This window comes from Lithobates pipiens, unplaced genomic scaffold (genome assembly GCF_037356315.1).
Source record: "Lithobates pipiens isolate NorthernLeopardFrog02 unplaced genomic scaffold, aLitPip1_a1.2 Scaffold_18, whole genome shotgun sequence".
Lineage (NCBI taxonomy): Eukaryota > Metazoa > Chordata > Amphibia > Anura > Ranidae > Lithobates > Lithobates pipiens.
Genome location: NW_027507758.1, coordinates 357326165 through 357346139, shown reverse-complemented (window position 1 = coordinate 357346139; position 19975 = coordinate 357326165). Strand labels below are relative to the sequence as shown.

Genomic DNA, 19975 nt, shown 5'->3' with positions numbered 1-19975 from the left:
ACTCAAATCTTCGCCATAAAAAAAAAACCTGTGGACCTTTTACCCTGTCCTGCGGTATAGCAGATCTTTTCCACCTCAATGTTTTTGGAGGTTAAGAAATTCCCTTTTTGTGATGGTTCCTACTTTTCAAGCAGTCTCAGTACTTTTCTGTCCTTCCCTTTTTGTGTTGGGGAGTCTGGAATTTGGGCAAGACATCAAGCTTTTCTCTCTTCAGACCAAGAAGTCATGGATGCTTTTCCCTAGACTCTGGCCAGGGTGGGGATGGTCCATCCACTATTCTTAGTGGGCTCCCCCAGTGGATTCATCCTCTGGCTTACTTCTTGAATATGGTTCTCTAGAATAGACCATCAGGGGATCCCTCTGTTTTGGATGGTCTTTATCTGGAGGCTGCATGATTGTTACCTCTGGAAACATTTGAGGACGAACTCTGCAACAGACCAGCTGTTCTTCTCCCTACACTGGGCAGTGTTAAGTATTTTATTTTTAACCACACTGTTTTTCCTAGAGTCAAGATCTTGTCTTTCAGAGTCTCTTTTGCAATGATCAGCACTTTGAACAGTATGGGTTCTGCGCGCAAATGCCCCTACTTTTCTTCCTTGCAAGGAAGTATCCATTACTGTGAGGTCCTGGACTGTCCAGGCGGGTCAGTGGGCAAGAAACAGTGTAAACTTGCTGCAGGTTTTCTATAAGTAGAAGTATTGAAGAAAACGGGTCTCGCCCTCTTTGTTATTGGCTTCTGTAATGCTTGCTTACAAAATTAGGTATAGACTGCGCTTTAGACTAGATATCATTATAGGACAAAACTGCTGGACTAAAACAAAGTTTTGGGGTGTTTGTTTTTAAGTTTGCCTGGAGTTTTTAGCTTTCAACCATTTGTTGTTGAAATTACAGCAATTTTAAAATCTATATTTTTAAGACTGCTTGTTTTTATTATGAAGAAAACCTGTAAGGAGCTATTTTTTTTTTTTTTTTTTTTTTTTTGTAGAAATCAAGTGACTTCCCAATCTTTACTATACACCTACAGTATATTTCTGATCATTTGTTAAAGGAGACTTCAGCTAGAGACAAGTTTATGATGACCAATCAAAGCCTGAATAAGGCCAGCCGGTTCAGCAGGTAGAGGCCAAGATTAGAACCGTTAATGTTCAGGCTGAATGTACCAAGTTGATAGATCACCCTGGGTACAACCAGCCTGACAGATTTTGCTTGGAATTATCGCAAGTAGCTGCTATAGCCGCTAGCAATAATCAGCTAGAAATTCGCACAGTGTATGGCCTACCTTAGTGTGTTGAATTTTGAGTCATAGGAACATGTTTTACAGTGATTTATTGTGGCACTAAAGCTTCAGTTTTTTTTTTTTTTTTTTTTTTTTTTCCCCCTTCTAGTGAAGATTTAGATGGAGAAATAGCTCAGGAAATTCAAGAGAAACTGGTGATTGAAGCAGAAAGCAGACGCAGACAGGAGGAGAAAGACGAGGTCAGTGCATTTCTTTTTTTCATTGTATTAAAAGGGTATTAGAAAATGCATGAAATGGTGATGGCAGAGGGGATGAATTGGGTGCATAATAAATGTGACCGTAGACATTGAAAAATCAGGTGTACTTAAAGCGGAATTCCAGTCATTTTTAAGTTTAACTGCTGTCCCACAGTCCAGCGATTGTGGCTGCCTGAAGCATCGCTCCTCTCCGTGTGCCGGCATTGCAAGTGTGGGCACCCAGCTGTGACAGCTTTCGGCTTCTCGGTTGGCTGTGCACTGCGCAAGCGTGAGTTGCGCTGCGCCAGAAGATTGCAGGGAGAGTAAGAGTGGCCTAGGAGACAACAGCAGAATTAGGAGCTGAGTACTTGTCAAAATTAGGTACCCACTCCCACCCCCCCCCCCCCAAAAAAATTACATGAAAATGTGACATGTGAGGGGGCAAGGAGTGCTTAAAGCGGAAGTTCCACTTTTGGGTGGAACTCCACTTTATAAATTACAGTAGTGTATGGGTTAATGAGTTTAGACTACCATTCCTCAGCATGCTAAGGGATCTGTTAATCTATGTCACATGACTTATGAAATAACTGATTTCCATTGAAGCTGTTCACATGTGCGCTCCATCCCCAGTGCAAATTTAAAGAGTTCTGTGCATTTCCTGAGCACTACGCTTCTGAATGTAACCGGTTTAGTTGTGTTCAGGATGTCAGCACCGATTGCTCTTCTACTACAGGAGTTGACACCCTTGATCTATTATGTATTGACCTGAACTGAAATCACAGCTGTGACAAAAATCCATTCTGAGCCTTGCAAATTTGCATCAGAACCACATCAAAAATGCACCTGAACCACCGAACAAATGCTGTGTTTTTTGTTTTTGTTTTTTCATAGTGAAAACTGGCATACAATTTGCACCAAGCATGGGTGATCCCAGCCTTAGGCCCCTTTCACACTGGGGCGGTGCGGGCGTCGGCGGTAAAGCGCCGCTATTTTTAGCGGCGCTTTACCGCCGTTTTAGCGGCGGTCTGCGGGCGCTAGTGGGGTGGTTTTAACCCCCGCTAGCGCCCGAAAAAGGGTTAAAACCGCCCGCAAAGCAGCGCTTTGCCGGCGCTATTGCTGCGCTGTCCCATTGATTTCAATGGGTAGGAGCGGTGAATACACCGCTCCAAAGATGCGGCTAGCAGGACTTTTTTCACTGTCCTGCCAGCGCACCGCTCCAGTTTGAAACCCCTCCGGCTTTCACACTGGAGTAAAGGGGCCGGTTTTTTTCAGGCGCTACACAGGTGCTATTTTTAGCGCTGTAACGCCTGAATACCGCCCCAGTGTGAAAGCAGCCTAAGTGTTTTGTTTATAACCGAACATGAGGGTTTAGCTGACCCTTTACCTGCAAAAGTGAGAGAGACACTGATAGCTGAAGCTGCAGCTGCAGCCGTCTGCACAATACAATGAGTGAATGAATACGTTTAGTACAATATGTTGAAAAAAGTTGGATTTTGGACTTGGCTATAAAATCTTTACATGGAGTCTATGGGGGGATACAGGAAATATTTAATCTTTTGGGTTTTATTGCTACCTGCAGAAAGAATGAAAAAAACTAGGCAATCCGTGTCCACTCCTTCATACTACCAACATTTCTCCATTTTGTAGCAAAGTAGTACTGAGAGCATGATCATTAACATGGAGAGGTGTATTGTGCTTTTTAAGGACATTTTCCCGCACAATATTTACTAAGTAATTTTTAACGAAGATATTTTTAAGATACAGAATCAATCTATATGACACAGTCTATATATGTGAAACTTCTTCACGGAGACGAGTGATCATACAAAATAGTTACATTTATTGGTTGACAAAAGACAGATATTTACATGAAATATTAAAATACAGATTACATTACTTGATCATTTTGACAATTAATGGAAACGCCCTCAAACTGGGCGTAGTAGTACCTTGGACACAATTATCACCATTATCACTTCTCGGTAGAATCAATAACCTTTTAATAATTGACAATTAAACAGAATGTCTGTATTTCACACGTCCAACCGTTACTATACTGCAGGTAAGTAAGTGGTTAACAATGTGAAATAAATTAGACATTTGTTTGTCAATAAAATTGGCATCTATGCAAAAATAAATTTATAATGAAAAGTTAAATTTAGAGAAAAATCTAAAAGGCGGTTATTGATTCGGGAGAAATATTTTCAATAATAGAATATTCAAAAAATTCAATATTTAAGAGAACATAGAATAGATGATAAACATATATTTACCCATTTCCAATATGGCTATTAGTGTGGAGTGTTGGTTACCAGGAATTGGCTGCCGTGGCTTCAACATGGATCCTTTTACAGAGGAATTACTTTGTGTGACCTCCGAGTTCCAAGGAGCAGGGATCTTCATGAATGAAAAAATGTGTATTCATGCATGGTGCATGAGTGTTAGTCTGTCCGGGAGTCTTCCAGTGTCCCTTCTCAGGGGGGGTCCCTAAGCTTCCCCCTGACTCTCTCCCCCCAGCTCTCCTCCGAGCTTTCTCTTTTTTTTTTTTTTTTTTCTCTTTTTTTTTTCTTTTTCTTTTAAGGTTCTTAAATATCCTCTTAAAAAAAAAAAAGATCCTAAAATTATACTAAGTTCTGCCCAGAGGGTATGTGTCCCTTTCCTATTGGCAGGCAGACTTAATGATCACCTTTCCCAGTAGTCTCGTGATTTTAAGGTAATAGCACCTTCAACCACCAGGTGTCTCACATGTGTTTTTTTTTTTTTACCAAAATATGTAGAAGAATACGTATCGGCCTAAACTGAGGGAAAAAAATGTTTTTTTTTTTTTATATATTTTTGCGGGATATTTATTATAACAAAAAAGTAAAAAATGCGTTTTTTTCAAAACTGTCGCTCTATTTTTGTTTATAGCGCAAAAAATAAAAACCGCAGGGGTGATCAAATACCACCAAAAGAAAGCTCTATTTGTGGGAAAAAAAAGACGTCAATTTTGTTTGGGAGCCATGTCGCACGACCGCGCAATTGTCAGTTAAAGCGACGCAGTGCCGAATCGCAAAAAGTGGTCTGGTCTTTGACCAGCAAAATGGTCTGGTCTGCAAGTGGTTAAAGATGATTTAGTTTGTCCAAACAGTTTTTAAGAATTCACACAATGAGTTGTGTTAGCTACTCTAACACGATAGTTTAACCTTTTGTCTTCATGGCTGTTATTTGTCGCTTCTGTTTATCCATTAACACCAGGTAAATATCTCCTTGTTTTGTGACGAGATACACCATTGTTCCAGCGAGTTTCTGTCTCAATGCATGCTTGTAAAAGTTTTCAATAGTTGATGTAAACATGAGATCATGTATTTTGCGTTAACGTTCTCCAAGAGGGTAACAGTTCAATGATGGCAAAATCGTGGTTCATCTGTTCTTGAGGCCTAAACAAATCTCACCTCTCTGACAGTAAATATTAAATGTATTATTATTATTTTTTTTCTTAATGAATTCACAACAGGTGGAACCTGTATTAGTCAATATTTTCAAGAAAATAACTTTATGGCGAGTACAAAAAGCCTAATCTCCCTATCGTCCATTGAGGGACATAGGAAATCTTTTCTTTTGGGATGCCCAAAAGCAGTCTTGGGGGTTTGCATCACAGCAAATAAATGAACAGGCCAATAAAATGACAGATAAATAGTTACTTCCCACATCTCAAAGAGGGGTCTGAAAGAAGCAGTGGCTGAGAGATGGACTCTCACAGTCCAAACCACATACAGACAATGGAGGTGAATTTGCCTTTTGGTGAACTGGAGCTAAACAGAGGTATGGAAGATTGATGTCCAGGTTGAGGTGAAAGGCAGAAACTACCTTAGGCAGGAAGGAAGTCTTGGGCCTCAACACCACCTTGTCCCTATGCAAAACAAAATAAAGGTTCCCTGCAGTATAAAGTCGCCAGTTTAACATTCCCCTTGCACAAGTCATGGCTACAAGCAGTACCACCTTGTAGGTAAGAACAGAGAGAGACGGGGGCGTAGCCGACAGAGATGGGCGATTGGGGAGAGAGCTCCGTGCCTTCCAGCTCTCCCAGCCGACACAGCACGCCGACTGAGGGACCAAAAGCAGCCTGTATTTACCAACCGCAGACCCGACCGCAACTAAAGGTAAGCGAAAAACGAAAGGGGGACCCATGTAATTGACAGAGTTCTTTGTCTCTGCAAGCACGCCGAAGGGACAAGATGCCGCCGCACACAGACAGCAGCACGCTGTTCAGAGCGGCACACACACGGAGGCAGAGGAGACAGAGACAAACCCCCCCCCCCCCCCCCCCGTCTCTCCCAGCCATAGCAGTCAATCCTCTCCAAGCAATACTCCGCACCAGAGCCCACATAAGACAAAGCGCTCCTCTGCTCATACATATGCAGGAGAAAGGCAGGAGGGACACACATCGCTTAACAGCACAACTGAATACTATGACCAAATACATGATTTCCCAACAGGTCAGCCACTCAGCGACACTACCATGAAAGAAATGTTGATGTCCCTGAGGGGATCCATGCATAGAGATCTACTGGAATGTGTCTCCCAAGTTAAAACTGATATAGCTGAGATTGGTGATCGGGTTAATCATATAGAGAACAAAATGGCGGAATTTGCTACTGCTCATAATTGGTAGATGCGCACAATGATAAAGATGAGGAACTGGAGGCGCTTAAAGGTAAAATGGGGGACCTATAGCATAGATCCCGCAGGCATAATTTCAAACTGTGAGGCAGTTCGGAAAGAGTGGCCCCCTCAGACCCGCGGCAATATGTACAACAGCTAATAAGTGACCTGTTGCCTGACACGCCAGCTGGCGAAATTATGGTGGATCGAGAGCACAGGCTTCCAAAACTACCACGGCCTCCAGACAAAATTCCGCGTGACGTCAAAGCGTGTATCCACTTCTACCATGTCAAAGATAACCTGATGCGGTTTGCAAGACAAAATTCACCTCTACCTAACCCTTATGCAGGGCTGGCTATATATGCAGACTTCTCCCAACATACTATACTGGCAAGAAAGAAGCTAGTACCCCTCACCAAAATACTAAGGAATAACCATCTGGCATACTCCTGGGAATTCCCGACTAAACTCCTCATCACTAAAGAAGGTCGCACTTTTACGGTGAGATCACTGGAGGAAGGCCTTAAACTTCTAAAGAGATGGGATCTCCTCCCGGGAGAAGAAGAAGCGTTTAAAACCAACACACCAGGACACGTTTCGCCGGACTGGACCCAAATCAATGCAACTTGAAACTGCTTCTGGGTACTCTTCGCGCTTGCCACACACAGGCCCCTTTTATTTGAGGCCAGGACCACTGCCGGAGGCTAGGAGCTAATACCCCCCAGTATTTCAATGCAATGTAATTTGCACAATAAGGTACAATTCCTCACTTTTTTAGGTTTTTACCGTTCAGTTGTTAACGTTTTTGGTTCTCTTTTTTTTAGTTTTTTGTTCTTGTTTTACCACCTATGGCTATGCACGGAATACAATTCGAAAATTCTCTGGACTATAAATGGCACAATCGGCTTAGGACTGGACCAACACGCAATGCCTGCGGAAATATTCAAATTTTGTTAGCAGGTATATGTGCTAGTATCCGTTTCCCACATTGAAACCACGCTTACGCTTGAACCCTTTTTGGTTAGCCAATGGTTCTTAATTTTATATCATTGAATGCACATGGCCTTAATAGCCCCTTCAAAAGAAGGGTGATGTGGCAACAAGCAAAGATCTTGCATAGGGATGTCGTGTGCATCCAAGAGACGCATTTTGCGATACAGAAACAGCCACTAGGCTCTAATAGACTTTACCCACATGTTTTCACAGCATCAAGCCCTAGGAAAAAATGTGGGGTGTTGATGGCGATCAGCCACAATGTTGCCTTCAAACTTCACAACATAGTTAAAGATTCAGTGGGGAGGTTTATTATTCTGGTTTGTGAGCTAAACAATGTCCTGTATACCTTTTTAATTAAATCTCTATGCTGCAAATGGCAGGCAACTTACTTTTCTGAATGCTCTTAGGAGGCTTGAGACAGTTTGAGAGGCTTGATGATATATTGCGGGGATTTTAATTGTGTTCCAAATAAACCGTTGGATTACTCTGCCCCGCAACGATCAGCACGCAGCGAGATCCAAACGTTTCTACAATTAGTGGATATGTACGATATATGGCAATGTGTTAACTCTGAGGAAAGGTATTTAACTTACTATTCGGCTTCCCAGAAATCATACTCTAGAATTGATTTGTTTATCTCTGATATAAGTGTTAAACGTTATATCAGCTACAATTCATTCTATCACTTGATCTGATCACGCGCCGATCTCCGTCTCAATTAAAGAACAAAACACAGCATCGCCAGTGCACTTATGGCAGAATAATACTTCTATATTTGCCAATCCAAGATACAGGAGTAGGTTACATGATCAGATCAAGGATTTTTTCACCTATAATGCCAATCCGGAAACCTCTGTTTTCTCACTCTGGTGCTCGCATATAGCAGAGGCCTGATCATTCAAGCAGCATCAAGAGAAAAGAGGAGGAAATCATTGGTATTGTCAATTTACTATCTAAACTTAAAAATTTTGAATCTCAACACAAAGCAAATCCCTCGCCTCAGATCTACTGCACTGTATCAGACTAGACAGGATGTATGCAGACAGTTAATCTCTGAACACCATTATTGCTTCCAGAAATTAAAAGCCACTTGCTACACCCTGGGTAATAAGGCGGGTACATTTTTAGAGAAATATATTGGTAAAAAACAGGTAAAAACAAGACTTCCCCACCTTATTGACCCTGGTACAGGAAAGACTATATATCATCCTACAGATATTGCTAATGCTTTTTGTTCCTACTACAAACGGTTGTATAACCTAAACTCGGACAAAGCCACACCTCAACCTTCTGAGATTGATATTAACTTCCTTACATCTATTAATTTACCCACTTTGGATAATGTGGAGTTAAATACTTTAAAAGAAGATATATCTGAGGATGAAATTTCCCAGGCCATTCGATCTTTACCACCCAACTGGTCACCAGGGGCCGATGGCCTTTCGGCAGAGTATTATAAAACTTTTCAGGATTTACTGATACCCCATATGAGCCATTTATTCCAACGAGCTATGGCCACGACAGAGTTCCCAGAAGAAATGCTCCAAGCTTGAATAGCTCTCCCAAAACCAGGAAAGAAATCAGAGGAGCCCCAAAACTTTCGCCCTATTTCCCTGCTTAACACAGACTTAAAGATTATACTCAAATCATAGCGAACCGGTTAGCAGAGGTGACCTCTAAGTTGATCAAGGCCGACCCAGGTGGGATTCGTGAAAGGCAGGCCAGCCCCAGATGGAACCTGCAGAATGTACAATCTAATCAAAATTGTGGAAATTTTGTTTTGTAACACTATGGGATGGGATGCGTCAGGGGTGTCCACTGTCTCCTCTGATATTCTCATTTGTGATGGAACCATTGGCGGAGACTATCAGACAAGATGCACTAATTAAAGGTATAGGAATAGCAGGAGTAGAACATAAAATCGGCTTATTCACGGATGACGTAGTGCTCACCCTGACCTCCCCGGAAAACTCCCTTGAAAAAGTTTGAGAACTACTAGAAAACTATGCACATACCCGCCCCAACACTCAACCTGTTAAAGGCAAAATTCCCCTTCCAATGGGCCACCAAAACGCTACAGTATCTAGGAATAAATGTTAGCATTCCCCTCTGAATCCACATACGAGCATAATTATCCTGCCCTTTATAAATAAAATCAAACAAGACTTGACACACATCAACTCACTTGGCTAGGAAGAATAGCCGCTTTAAAAATGACAGTTCTGCCAAAGATAATATACTACTTCCGTACCATACCTTTTAGTTTACCAAAATCCTTTTTCACTACCGCAGACAAGATATTTAGGAAATTTATACTATACTACCTGGACCAAGAGAAAAAGGCGGATCAGGAATCCCTAGCCTACTTAAGTATCGCCTTGCGGCACTGCTGGGCCAGGCTAAATCCTGGTTCAATAAGGATTCAGATAAATGTTGGGTACAAATAAAACAGGCGGTGGTTGCTAATAGAGATTTGCCCTCACTACTGCTAGCTGCCTCTACACAGAAATCTATATATTATCCCCAATTCCCATCAATAGATACAACTATCATTGCATGGAAAACTCTCAACGAACAAAGGGGGTACCAAGGAGTACCTGCTTAGAAAAGACATTACTTTAGGAATGTTTGAATACCTTATTCTCCCTCTTCTCCCTCTTCACAAAGGGATTTACTCTAAACACACATACACTCAGCTTCTAGCCAAACGACCTTCCAAGACATGCTTTGCTGATATTTAACTTTACCACTACCATCTTAAAAACCCTCTTATCTCTTGTACAATACCACACGATGTATGGGAATACTTGTCCTCCCAAATCCAAAAACCTAAAGGTCTTTCTTGGTTTTATAAAAAGCTGCAGGAAAGCCCTCCCTATACCAAGATGTCAAGTATGACGAATTGGGAAAAGGATCTTAAGAAGCCATATGCCTTGTCGGAATGGGATAAAGTGACCCAAGTTAACTACAATTACACCTGTTGTACCAAATCATTGGGAGATATCATCTAAAATACTACATAGGAGCTACTTGACACCAGTGAGACCTGCACAGGTCTTCAAAGACTCTGAAAAATATTGCTGGTGTAACTGGGGAGCTATGGGGACCCTGTTCCATACACTATGGGAATGTAAATCGGTGAGGAGTTTCTGGAACTCAGTATTTTAATCTATTAGCAAAAATCACAGGTATTAACATCCATAAAGACCCTGCCTTGGCCCTTCTCAGCCTAGGGATTAACAATATACCCAAAAAATATAGATGTGTATATATCCAGGTCTTCATGGCAGCTCGCCTAGCTATCACGTCAAAATGGAAGTCGGATGCAGCGCCAAACTTATCAGAAGTATTGAACAGAGTCAAAATGCAATACTTCTATGAGAAATGCTTTGCTTGCTCCTCTAGTACAGTTCCGTCATTCACAAGAAACCTGAACTTTGATAGCGCTGTGAGTCAAACCCTGGTGCAAACCAAGCTGTAGGAAGGAGAGGATTCATTCTGTGGAGAAACTTTCCCACAGGGTACCATAGGATGGAGTCTGTCTTCTGCCTCTGTCATGGGAGCTCGCTCTGCCACCCTGCTCCCTTCTTACTGGCTATTTACAGCCGGGGGAGCCTATGAGGGGCAAGAGAGCCACTGCTCTCATGCACATTGCTGGATCAAGCTAAGGCAAGTATAAGGAGGGGCTGCACAAAGGTGTGTGGTTTTTTTTTTTTTTTTTTTTTTTTTTTTTACATTAAGGTAAGGAGAAAAAAAAAAAGAACAAACCTCGACCTTTAGAACCATTTTAAACTGTATGTTGCCTGTATACTGTTGTTTTTTGTATTTGTTTTTCCATGAGCTGTAAATGGATTTACAAGTGTAAAGCCAGGAGCTGGTATATACTGGTTAAACAAGAATCATGCACAAATGACTAACAGGCGGCACAGTGGTGTAGTGGGCACTCTCGCCTAGTGCTACCTGCCTGGAGTTTGCATGTTCTCCCTGTGCCTGCGTGGGTTTCCTCCCACACTCCAAAGACATGCTGGTAGGTTAATTGGCTTCTGTCTAAATTGGCCCTAGTATATGTATGAATGTGAGTTAGGGACCTTAGATTGTAAGCTCCTTGAGGGTAGGGACTGATGTGAATGTTCAATGTATATGTAAAGCTCTGCTTAATTGGTGGCGCTATATAAGTACCGTATATACTCGAGTATAAGCCGAGATTTTCAGCCTCTTTTTTGAGGCTGAAAGTGCCCCCTCGGCTTATACTCGAGTCACCTCTGTCTGACTGCTCGATCAGCGTATCGAGCAGACAGACGGCGGACATTAAAATTTAAAAGCCGCGCCTCCTTCTCCGCCTCCGCCTGTGATAGGCGGAACACTGAATTTCCCAGCAGTCAGTGTTCCGCCTATCACGGACATCCGCTCATTCTCATACTACGGACGAGTATGAGAGGATGTCCGTGATAGGCGGAACACAGGCTGCTGGGAAATTGAGTGTTCCGCCTATCACAGGCGGAGGCGGAATTTTGAATTGTAGAATGGCCGCCGAGAAGAGCGGCGATCCATCGGCACGGCACGGGACGGAGGAGGCTCGGGACGACGGCGGCTCGGGACGGAGGCTTGGGACACAGGTAGGCTGGACACACACACAAGGCTGCACGGACACACACACACACACACACACACACACACACACACACACACACACACACACACACACACTGCTGCACGGACACACACACACACACACAGGGATGGATGGATGGATGGATACACACACACACACACACACACACACACACACACACAGGGATGGATGGATGGATGGATACACACACACACACACACACACAGGGATGGATGGATGGATGAATACACACACACACACACACACACACACACACACACACACACACACACACAGGGATGGATGGATGGATGGATACACACACAGGGATGGATGGACGGACACACACACAGGGATGGATGGACACACAGGGATGGACGGACACACACACAGGGATGGACAGCCATGTCTCACCCTCGGCTTATACACGAGTCAATAAGTTTTCCAGTTTTTTGGGGGTAAATTGGGGGCCTCGGCTTATATTCGGGTCGGCCTATACTCGAGTATATACGGTACCAATAATAATATAAATAATAAATTGTGTACTTTGGTTTTGTGTGGGGTTTATTTATTTTTGATTTACTGCCATGAAGTATTTTGCTGCATGGGGCATTTTCATTTTTTTTTTTTTTGAAAACTGACAGTTTTATTAATTGCAAACAGAAAAACAAAAGGGGAACAGAAACAAGAGGGGATCAAAAAAAAAAAAAAAGGAATAAAAAAGAGAACAAAGCATTTCCAATAAAGAACACAGGATGATGCATAGTACAGTAATAATCACAACATCAGATTGTCTGTCAGTTAAACCAGCATCCCGAGTAGGGGTAAGAGTAGGTGGCGGTTCGTAAAGTTTATGACCCCTGAGATCCTAATAAGCTACTATAGAATAAAAGGGCCGCAATAGCGGATCTCCTGTGAGAGGTCACTTCAACATATAGCAATAGGAGCATTAGAGAAGGGAAAAGCTAAGTCAGGAAGAGGAGAGAAAGAATAGAGATAGGGTGTAAGAGGGTTAAGGCAGCCTCCCGCCCCCAGAGCCCAGGGCTGTCCCAAAAAACAGCCACCTCAGGCAGCATTAGCCCCAAGAGAAGAGAACCGTGCATCAGTAGGCATCTCGACTAGGACCCAAGGCCCCCAGATTCCGTCATGCTTATCAAGGGTGTCATTCAGGGAAGCCGTCAGATATTCCATTCTCTTAACATCTCTAATCCTGGTATGCAGTTCAGATAGGGAGGGGGGGTCCGTCTGTTTCCATTTTAGGGCCACCAGGCAGCGGGCTGCGGTTAATACATGCGACAATAGTTTCTGTGACATTTTAGTGAAGGAAACGGGTGGCAGACCCAACAGATAGATTTTGGGATCCAAGGGCACCTCCGCGCCGAAGATAGATCGGAGCAAGGACTGCACCATCAGCCAGTATGGGTGAAGTAGGGGGCACGCCCAGTAAATATGGAGTAACGTTCCCCTATCTTTATGGCAGCGCCAGCAACGGGAGTCAGTCAGTGGGTATATGGAGTGGAGCAGGTCCGGGGTCTGATACCAATGGAATAAGATCTTGTATTGGTTCTCCTTGTAGAGCGTGCAAATGGAGCTTCTGGAAGCCTGCGACCAGATACGCTGCCAGGTGTTTAGGGGTATAGTTTCACCCAGGGCCTGCTCCCACTTGTCCATATAGGCATGTCTCGGCCCGTCCGGTGAGGGGGATGCAATCGGAAGCTGGTAGGTGCGGGATATCATACCCTGTGGGGAAGAGCCCTCCAAACATATTTTTTCAAATTCAGTTAAAGGGGAAAAACAAAGGTTGGCCACAAACGATTGGGCATAGTGCCGCAGTTGCAGATAACTGAAAAAGGCCTGTTTGGGTAGATTAAAGGTGTTCTGTAAGTCCTGGAAGGATTTAAAAAATCTAGTTCTGGGGTCTATCAGGCGGCCATAGTGGAATAGATCCCTGTCCATCCAAAAGTGGGACATCTGCGAGGTCAGGCTGTCTGGGATATTTGGCGTGAACAGGAATGAGGTCACCATGAGGAGGCAGTAGTAAGCGGATACGACAGTTTCGCACGCCGCCAAAGCGCGCGCAGCAACGCCATGGGGCCCAGGAGGTGTGCCCCCCCATGTGTTATATCCGAGCTCCAAAGCATGGAGTTCGGGTGGATGGGGGCTAACCACAGTTTCTCAATCTGCGACCAGCGATGAAAAGCGTGGAGAGTACACCAGGAGGCCACAGGACGCAACTGGGCAGCCAAGTAGTATTTGGCTATATTGGGGAATGCTAGGCCGCCCTGGGTACGGGGGGCGTACAGAACCGATTTGCTGATCCGGTGTCTCTTATAGTTCCAGAAAAAGTTTAGAAGGTCACCCTGGAGTTTTTTAAAGAGTGAGGCAGGGACAGGGATGGGCAAAGTCTCAAAAAGGTACAAGGCATTTTCATTTTTAAAGAGCGAAAAAGTTGAGAAGGTATGAGTGCTGAAATGGCTTCCAACAGATGCTTGATAACATAAATTTGCACAGACAAGTAGAAACTTGCTGCCACATTGAGACTTTGAAGACCATCCCAGTTTGATTTTTTTATCTGGCAACCATTAAATTGAAGCATTGCTCTAGCTGCCATTCCACTGTCCTTCTATAATTATAGTGAGTTTTTGACATGCTCATATTTCACTGTAATACATTTTTGAAATTGTATGCCCCGAGGCAAGTATCCTTTTCTGGATTGTTGCCAAGAACAGAAGATGTTCTGATGTGGTCTGAATGGAAAGTATTCACTCAGCAATATGTAGTAATAAGGTGTCACCGCTAACTATTAAGACTTGCTATAGCATTAGCTTTAAAAATTGTAATATGAAGAGACTGACTGCCACCTATGTTCTTTGTAAAAACATACACATGGACTTGTGGTTCTATGTTTAGTACCATTATAGGCAAATCTCTGCCTGGAGGTTTGCTCCAAGGTGATGGCATATTTCTCAAACTAGGGGCAAGCCAGCACCTAGCTGCTATTCCTTGAAATGACCAATAGTTGGGATTAGGAGTCTATATGCCTATTTGTATGTGTGTGTGCAACGCTGTGAGTGCTCCCTTTTTATTATGTAAAGCCCCATGCTCTTTCTGGAAGCAGTGGTCCCAGCACACCTTTTGCTCAGTCAGTTGGAACTCTCCAATTAGGAGAGCATAGCTGCGAGTGTGGTGTTCAGGTCAGTGCACATGTCCAGGATTTTTTATGTGTTGGGGACACAATTCTACAGTACTTAGAGGTGGACTAGTCTACCAGCTGGTTAATGTTCCAAGTATACTTTAAGAGCCATGTCCAGAGTGTCAGGATTTATAGCATTCATTGTTTGCATCTGGCCCAAAAATCTGAAATGTGTCGCTATGGGTTACTGAGGTTAAGACCTAATCACCATAGTTTAGACTGCTCTATTAATCCCTTCCTGACCAACTACTGTAACTCTCTCTACACAAATCTCTATTAAACATTGCACAAAACCCTCATGGAAGATGTAGAAGTGGTAATTTTGGAGCTCTTATGTTATTTTAACTTCTCAGTTTTAGCTAAGCTCATATTATCCTGTAAATATAATTCACCATGAGCAGAGAGCTGGTGACAGAGCCAGCCGCGAGTTCAGTGGAGCGCTGGGCTGTGGGTAAGGGGGTGGCGGAAGTGACTTGCTAAGAGGCTAAGCCAGGTGTCAGTCCAGGACTATCGTTGGATCCCGACCATATTGTCGCGATCTTACCCCAGCCTGGACCGCCTCTGTGATGCTTCAGCCCGCTGTCTCCTGAAAACGGGTTACAGGAGTGCAGATCGCTTCTGACCCACAGGAGAAGTACAGCCAAATAAACTTTGGCTGTACTTCTCCTTTTTAAAGTATAACTATAGGCAAGAATTTTATTTTTTATTTTTTGGATAGAGTGTAGAGAAATTAGAACGCTTGTCAGTTTCTATTGCTGTCTCTGCCCCCGTTAAGATTTACCCATTCTGTTTGTCCCCCATTATCATTTTAAAGAAAATCAAAGATTTTGGGTTGTCCCCAAAAAAGTAATAGAGGGGAATTCTTCCAATGATGACACTAGTCCTGTGACCTGGGGGTCCCCATGGAATTCCCTTAATTTGCAGGGATTTCCTCTCACTTCCTGTTTTGGCTGTGGGACAGAAAGTGAAGGGAAATCTCTGCAATTATAAGAGAAGCATTTATTACTGATGGCGGAAAAAAAAATCTGATGGTCTATATAACCCTCCCTTGTCCTAACCAAAATGGGAGGGGGTTGCCCACAGCTCTACTTTAAGTTGACACATTCTTATACTTAAATTTTTTTGCAATGGCCCAACTGGATATTAACCTCATCCCAGGCTGGTCAGTGAATTACTACCATTGCACTAGAAAATGCCTAATATCTACAAATCTAAAATGTACACGCCTCTCTATAAACCATGCAGCACTGGCATATGTATCAAAATCTGCACATTTGGGCTTACATTAACCCAAGTTAAAGTGATTGTGATGTCCAGAAGGTTTTTTTTATCTTAAAGGAGAACTCCATTTGTAGTACTTCAGAAAGCGGGGACTTGTATTTCTGTCCCCACTTGCTTTAGTGGGCGGAGGGCTCTCCTAACAATCCCTGCTGCTCTGATGGGCACAGGTGAGCTGCGCTGATGAGCACTGGTGAGCCACACTGAGGCATCACTAATGGACAATGATAAGCAGTGGACGTCAAATAGCTTTAAAAGAGGTTTCCACCATTCCCGCAGTTTGGTTTTTTTTTGTTTTGTTTTTTGTGTCTCATTTTCAGTTTGTGTATTATTATTATTATTATTATTATTATTATTATTATTATAATAATAATAATAATAATAATAATATGTGAGGTTTTTTCTCATGCTGACATTTACTTGTGCCACAAGCTGATGTAAAGCAGTATGGCCTGGCTCTTTCTTTCTGTGGTGCGCCTAGTGATGTGCTCTTATACAACATACAAGAACTGATTTCTGTTAGGAAGATCTCAAAGCTACAGCAAGAAGATATATATTTAGCTTACTGAATTACAGCGGGTAAAATAGATCATTATGGGCATGTGTCTACAGTTCAGTAATGCTTACATAAAGCCGGCATTACTAAATGGGGGGCCGGATCTGGTCCCACGGTCGTGTCCTTTAGGAGCCGCTTTGCTTCCCCTGCCACTGTCATTCTCTGCATGTCGGGAGGCAACATGGTAATATTTCCGGAGCGGGAGGCACAGCTCAGCATTGGGGGAGAGTAATCAGCGGAGTGCTGGTATTAAGCGGACTTCGGAGACACAAATCTGTATTGGATGGGATTGAGAGCTGCCAGCTGCTTTTCATATTAACCAGAAAGTGATTGGTGGCTAGGACCGCAGTGCTATGGGTGACAGCGCTCACTACTGTGTGTGTTCTGTGTGTGTTGGTGATGTGAAGAAGTCTGCACAAAAACTTTTTTGTCGATTCCCGGAGTTCTGCTTTAATGCATTCAATGCATTATTGATAAAAAAAAGCCTTCTTTGTGCAGCAGCAGCACACCTCATACTTGCGTGAACCCCATCTGGGTCCAACAATGTTGCATGAGACACTCAGCTGGCTGGGACTCTCCTCCCTCATTGGCTGAGACGACAGCGTGTTGCCATTGGCTCCCACTGCTGTCAATTAAAGTCGGTCAGCTAATGAGGAGAGACGGGGTGGGGCTGGACTGTAGCTCCGTGTCTGAATGGACACGAAGCTGTGGCTCGGTTTAGGTGCCCCCATAGCAAGCTGCTTGCTGTGGGGGCACTCAACAGAAGGGAGGTGCCAGGAGCATAGAAGAGGGGGATCCAGGCTGCCCTGTGCATTAACCCTGCACAGAGCAGGTAAGTATAACGTGTTTGCAAAGTCTCATTTTTTTACCTTTAAAAAAAAAAAAAAAAACTTTTTAAATAGGAGAAATAAATTGGAATATCGTTAATTATTCAAAATATGTTATGCATGAAATAAAACTTTTTTTTTTTTTTTTTCCATTTTCTGCACTTATTCTAAACGTTTTGTTCAGGGTCTTTTGAAAAACATCTCCAAATGAAGGCCCTATAGATTCTAATAGTGTGAAAACTATTTTATCATGCCAAGCGGTTACGTTTTTGTTGCGTAAACCACTGCATACCAAATTTTGGTCTGGTCACAAAGTTCTTGTTTACTGCTTGCAAGGGTTGCCGAGGTTGAACAGCCTTTACAAAGCCAGCGTATCAGGCTGGGTTCACACCTATGAATTGGATGCAGGTTTAACCGCATCCAATTTGCATGGTAGGAGATTGTGGCCAGCTTTCTATGGAGGCGGTTCACTTATCTCCGCTGCGGCTCGGGAGCAGATTTGCACAGGGGTCCTTTGCGTCTTTTGGTCCGCTTTCAGGTCCGAATTCGGCCAAAGAATTCAGGCTGAAATGGTGAAATAATGAAAAAGTGTGGACCCAGCCTCAATATTTGTGTCTCTATGAAGTGTGTGTGTGTGTGTGTGTGTGTGTGTGTGTGTGTGTTTAGCCGTTATTGCATCTTGAAGAGCAGTAAGATGTTTTAATTCATTGTTTCCTTAGTAAAATCTCCTGTTTTACCAGCTCTTGCACACTCTGGCATCTCATAGTGTATGCGAGTCTGGGCAGTGTGCCATATGTCTATAATTTCATTAGATTTCAGTCTTGCCATTAGGTAATGACTTCATAACCTACTCAAACCATACCTGCTATTTCCCCATGGAGTCGGAGCATTACGTTTTATTTATCCTTTATTTGCTTCTAATAATGCCTTCTACGTACAATGCTCTCTGAGCGCAGGAATAGATTGGCTTGTCAGCTCATGTTCAACTGGCATCAGCAAGAACACTAATTTGATTACTGAACTATATAAAAGAGGGCTCTTTCATTCAGTGTGCAGTGCACACAGTGGTCACTTCAGTTCTTTCACATTGCAAAGAATATATTTACTAGTAGACATATATCAAAGTTGCTGCCTATTATAACATGCCATATATTTAATTAGCCTATAGCAGCCATGTTGGAGTTTGACTTCCATTATTCAGACAGTTTTTTGCTTTAAAAAAAAATACATTTTGTTTGTAGCACCCACACGGGTGTTATATTGTTTTTTCTTTTTCGTACATCACTGGACACAGAGCCACAGTAATAGCTGTATGGGTCATATGGTACCTTCAGGTGATGGACACTGGCACACCCTAAACAGGAAGTTCAATTCCACATATAACCCCTCCCCTTACCGGGAGTACCTCCTTCTTTTTTTTTTTTTTTGCCAGTGTCATAGGTGTTGGTCACGAGTAAAGATGTGCTGTGCTGAGCTCCGCTGGAATATTCCTTACTGGGGCAAGTGCAACTGGATCCATTCAAAGTGTCTTTTCCAGACCGAATTGAATGGTACCTGGGCCTCGTGTCTGAAGAAACCAGGATTTACCTGTAATGCTTCTTCTCTTAGAGAGCTGGACCCCGGGATCCAGTATTTTTTTTTTTTTCTTTTTAGCCATATTCCTGGCAGGGTGCTTTTTATAGGCCCAGGGCTGTGGATCCCCTGCTAAAAAGGGGGCCCCAGTCCCTGAAGATATTTTTTTACGGAGCCCACCATGAGAGGTGAAGCTTGGTTCTGTTACCACAGAACCCTGCAGCTGGATAAGGTAAGGGAGCCATTTTTCTAATTCGTGTGGGTTTTCTCCTTTAAATGTTTTCATGCCTATAGTCACCACCGGGTGCTGTCAAGAGCATTTATCTGTTCCGTGCTTGTCAGTCTCGCTCTGTGTACAAGCTGCACGCTTCCTCCGGCCCAGGCTCCAGGTAAAAGTTGTGGGAAAGGGTTTTATATTTTCTCCTAGGAATGTCCTCCCACCTGGATAGCTTTCCTCCAGGAGAAGGGAGCATGGCCTTAGATGGCAATGTGCTATGCTGCTACTGCCGCCATTGCGGCGGTTCCCTTCGGCAGCTCTCCTCCACCCCAGTCCTCCTCCATGCGGGCCAGTCAGGATCAGAGCCCGCTCATGCGGGAAAACTTTCTATTTAATAATAGATGATGGAGGTGGGTGGTCGGAGGAAGGAGGTGGTGCTTAGCAGCGTTGGCGTCTTTCAGCTTCCACAACGCAGGCTGTATAGCTATAAAATGCTCCTTTTTCAGGTGCATACAGCTAGGAGGGACACAGAGCGGGCGGGTAGCATGTGAGTGGGTGACACAAGAATTCCCAGGCACATTTACTTAAAGCATCAGGCTGAGCTTAA

At 43.4% G+C, this 19975-nt stretch overlaps 1 protein-coding gene across 2 annotated transcripts in view; it reads left to right on the top strand.

The window, feature by feature from the left end:
• The window catches only part of CCDC50 (coiled-coil domain containing 50), a 109229-nt gene that overhangs the window by 63524 nt on the left and 25730 nt on the right, over window positions 1-19975 (top strand). For both annotated transcript variants that reach the window (XM_077487536.1, XM_077487537.1), the window contains exon 4: window positions 1386-1476. In XM_077487536.1, coding sequence (XP_077343662.1) covers window positions 1386-1476 — 91 coding nt within the window. The remainder of the gene's footprint in view (window positions 1-1385; window positions 1477-19975) is intronic.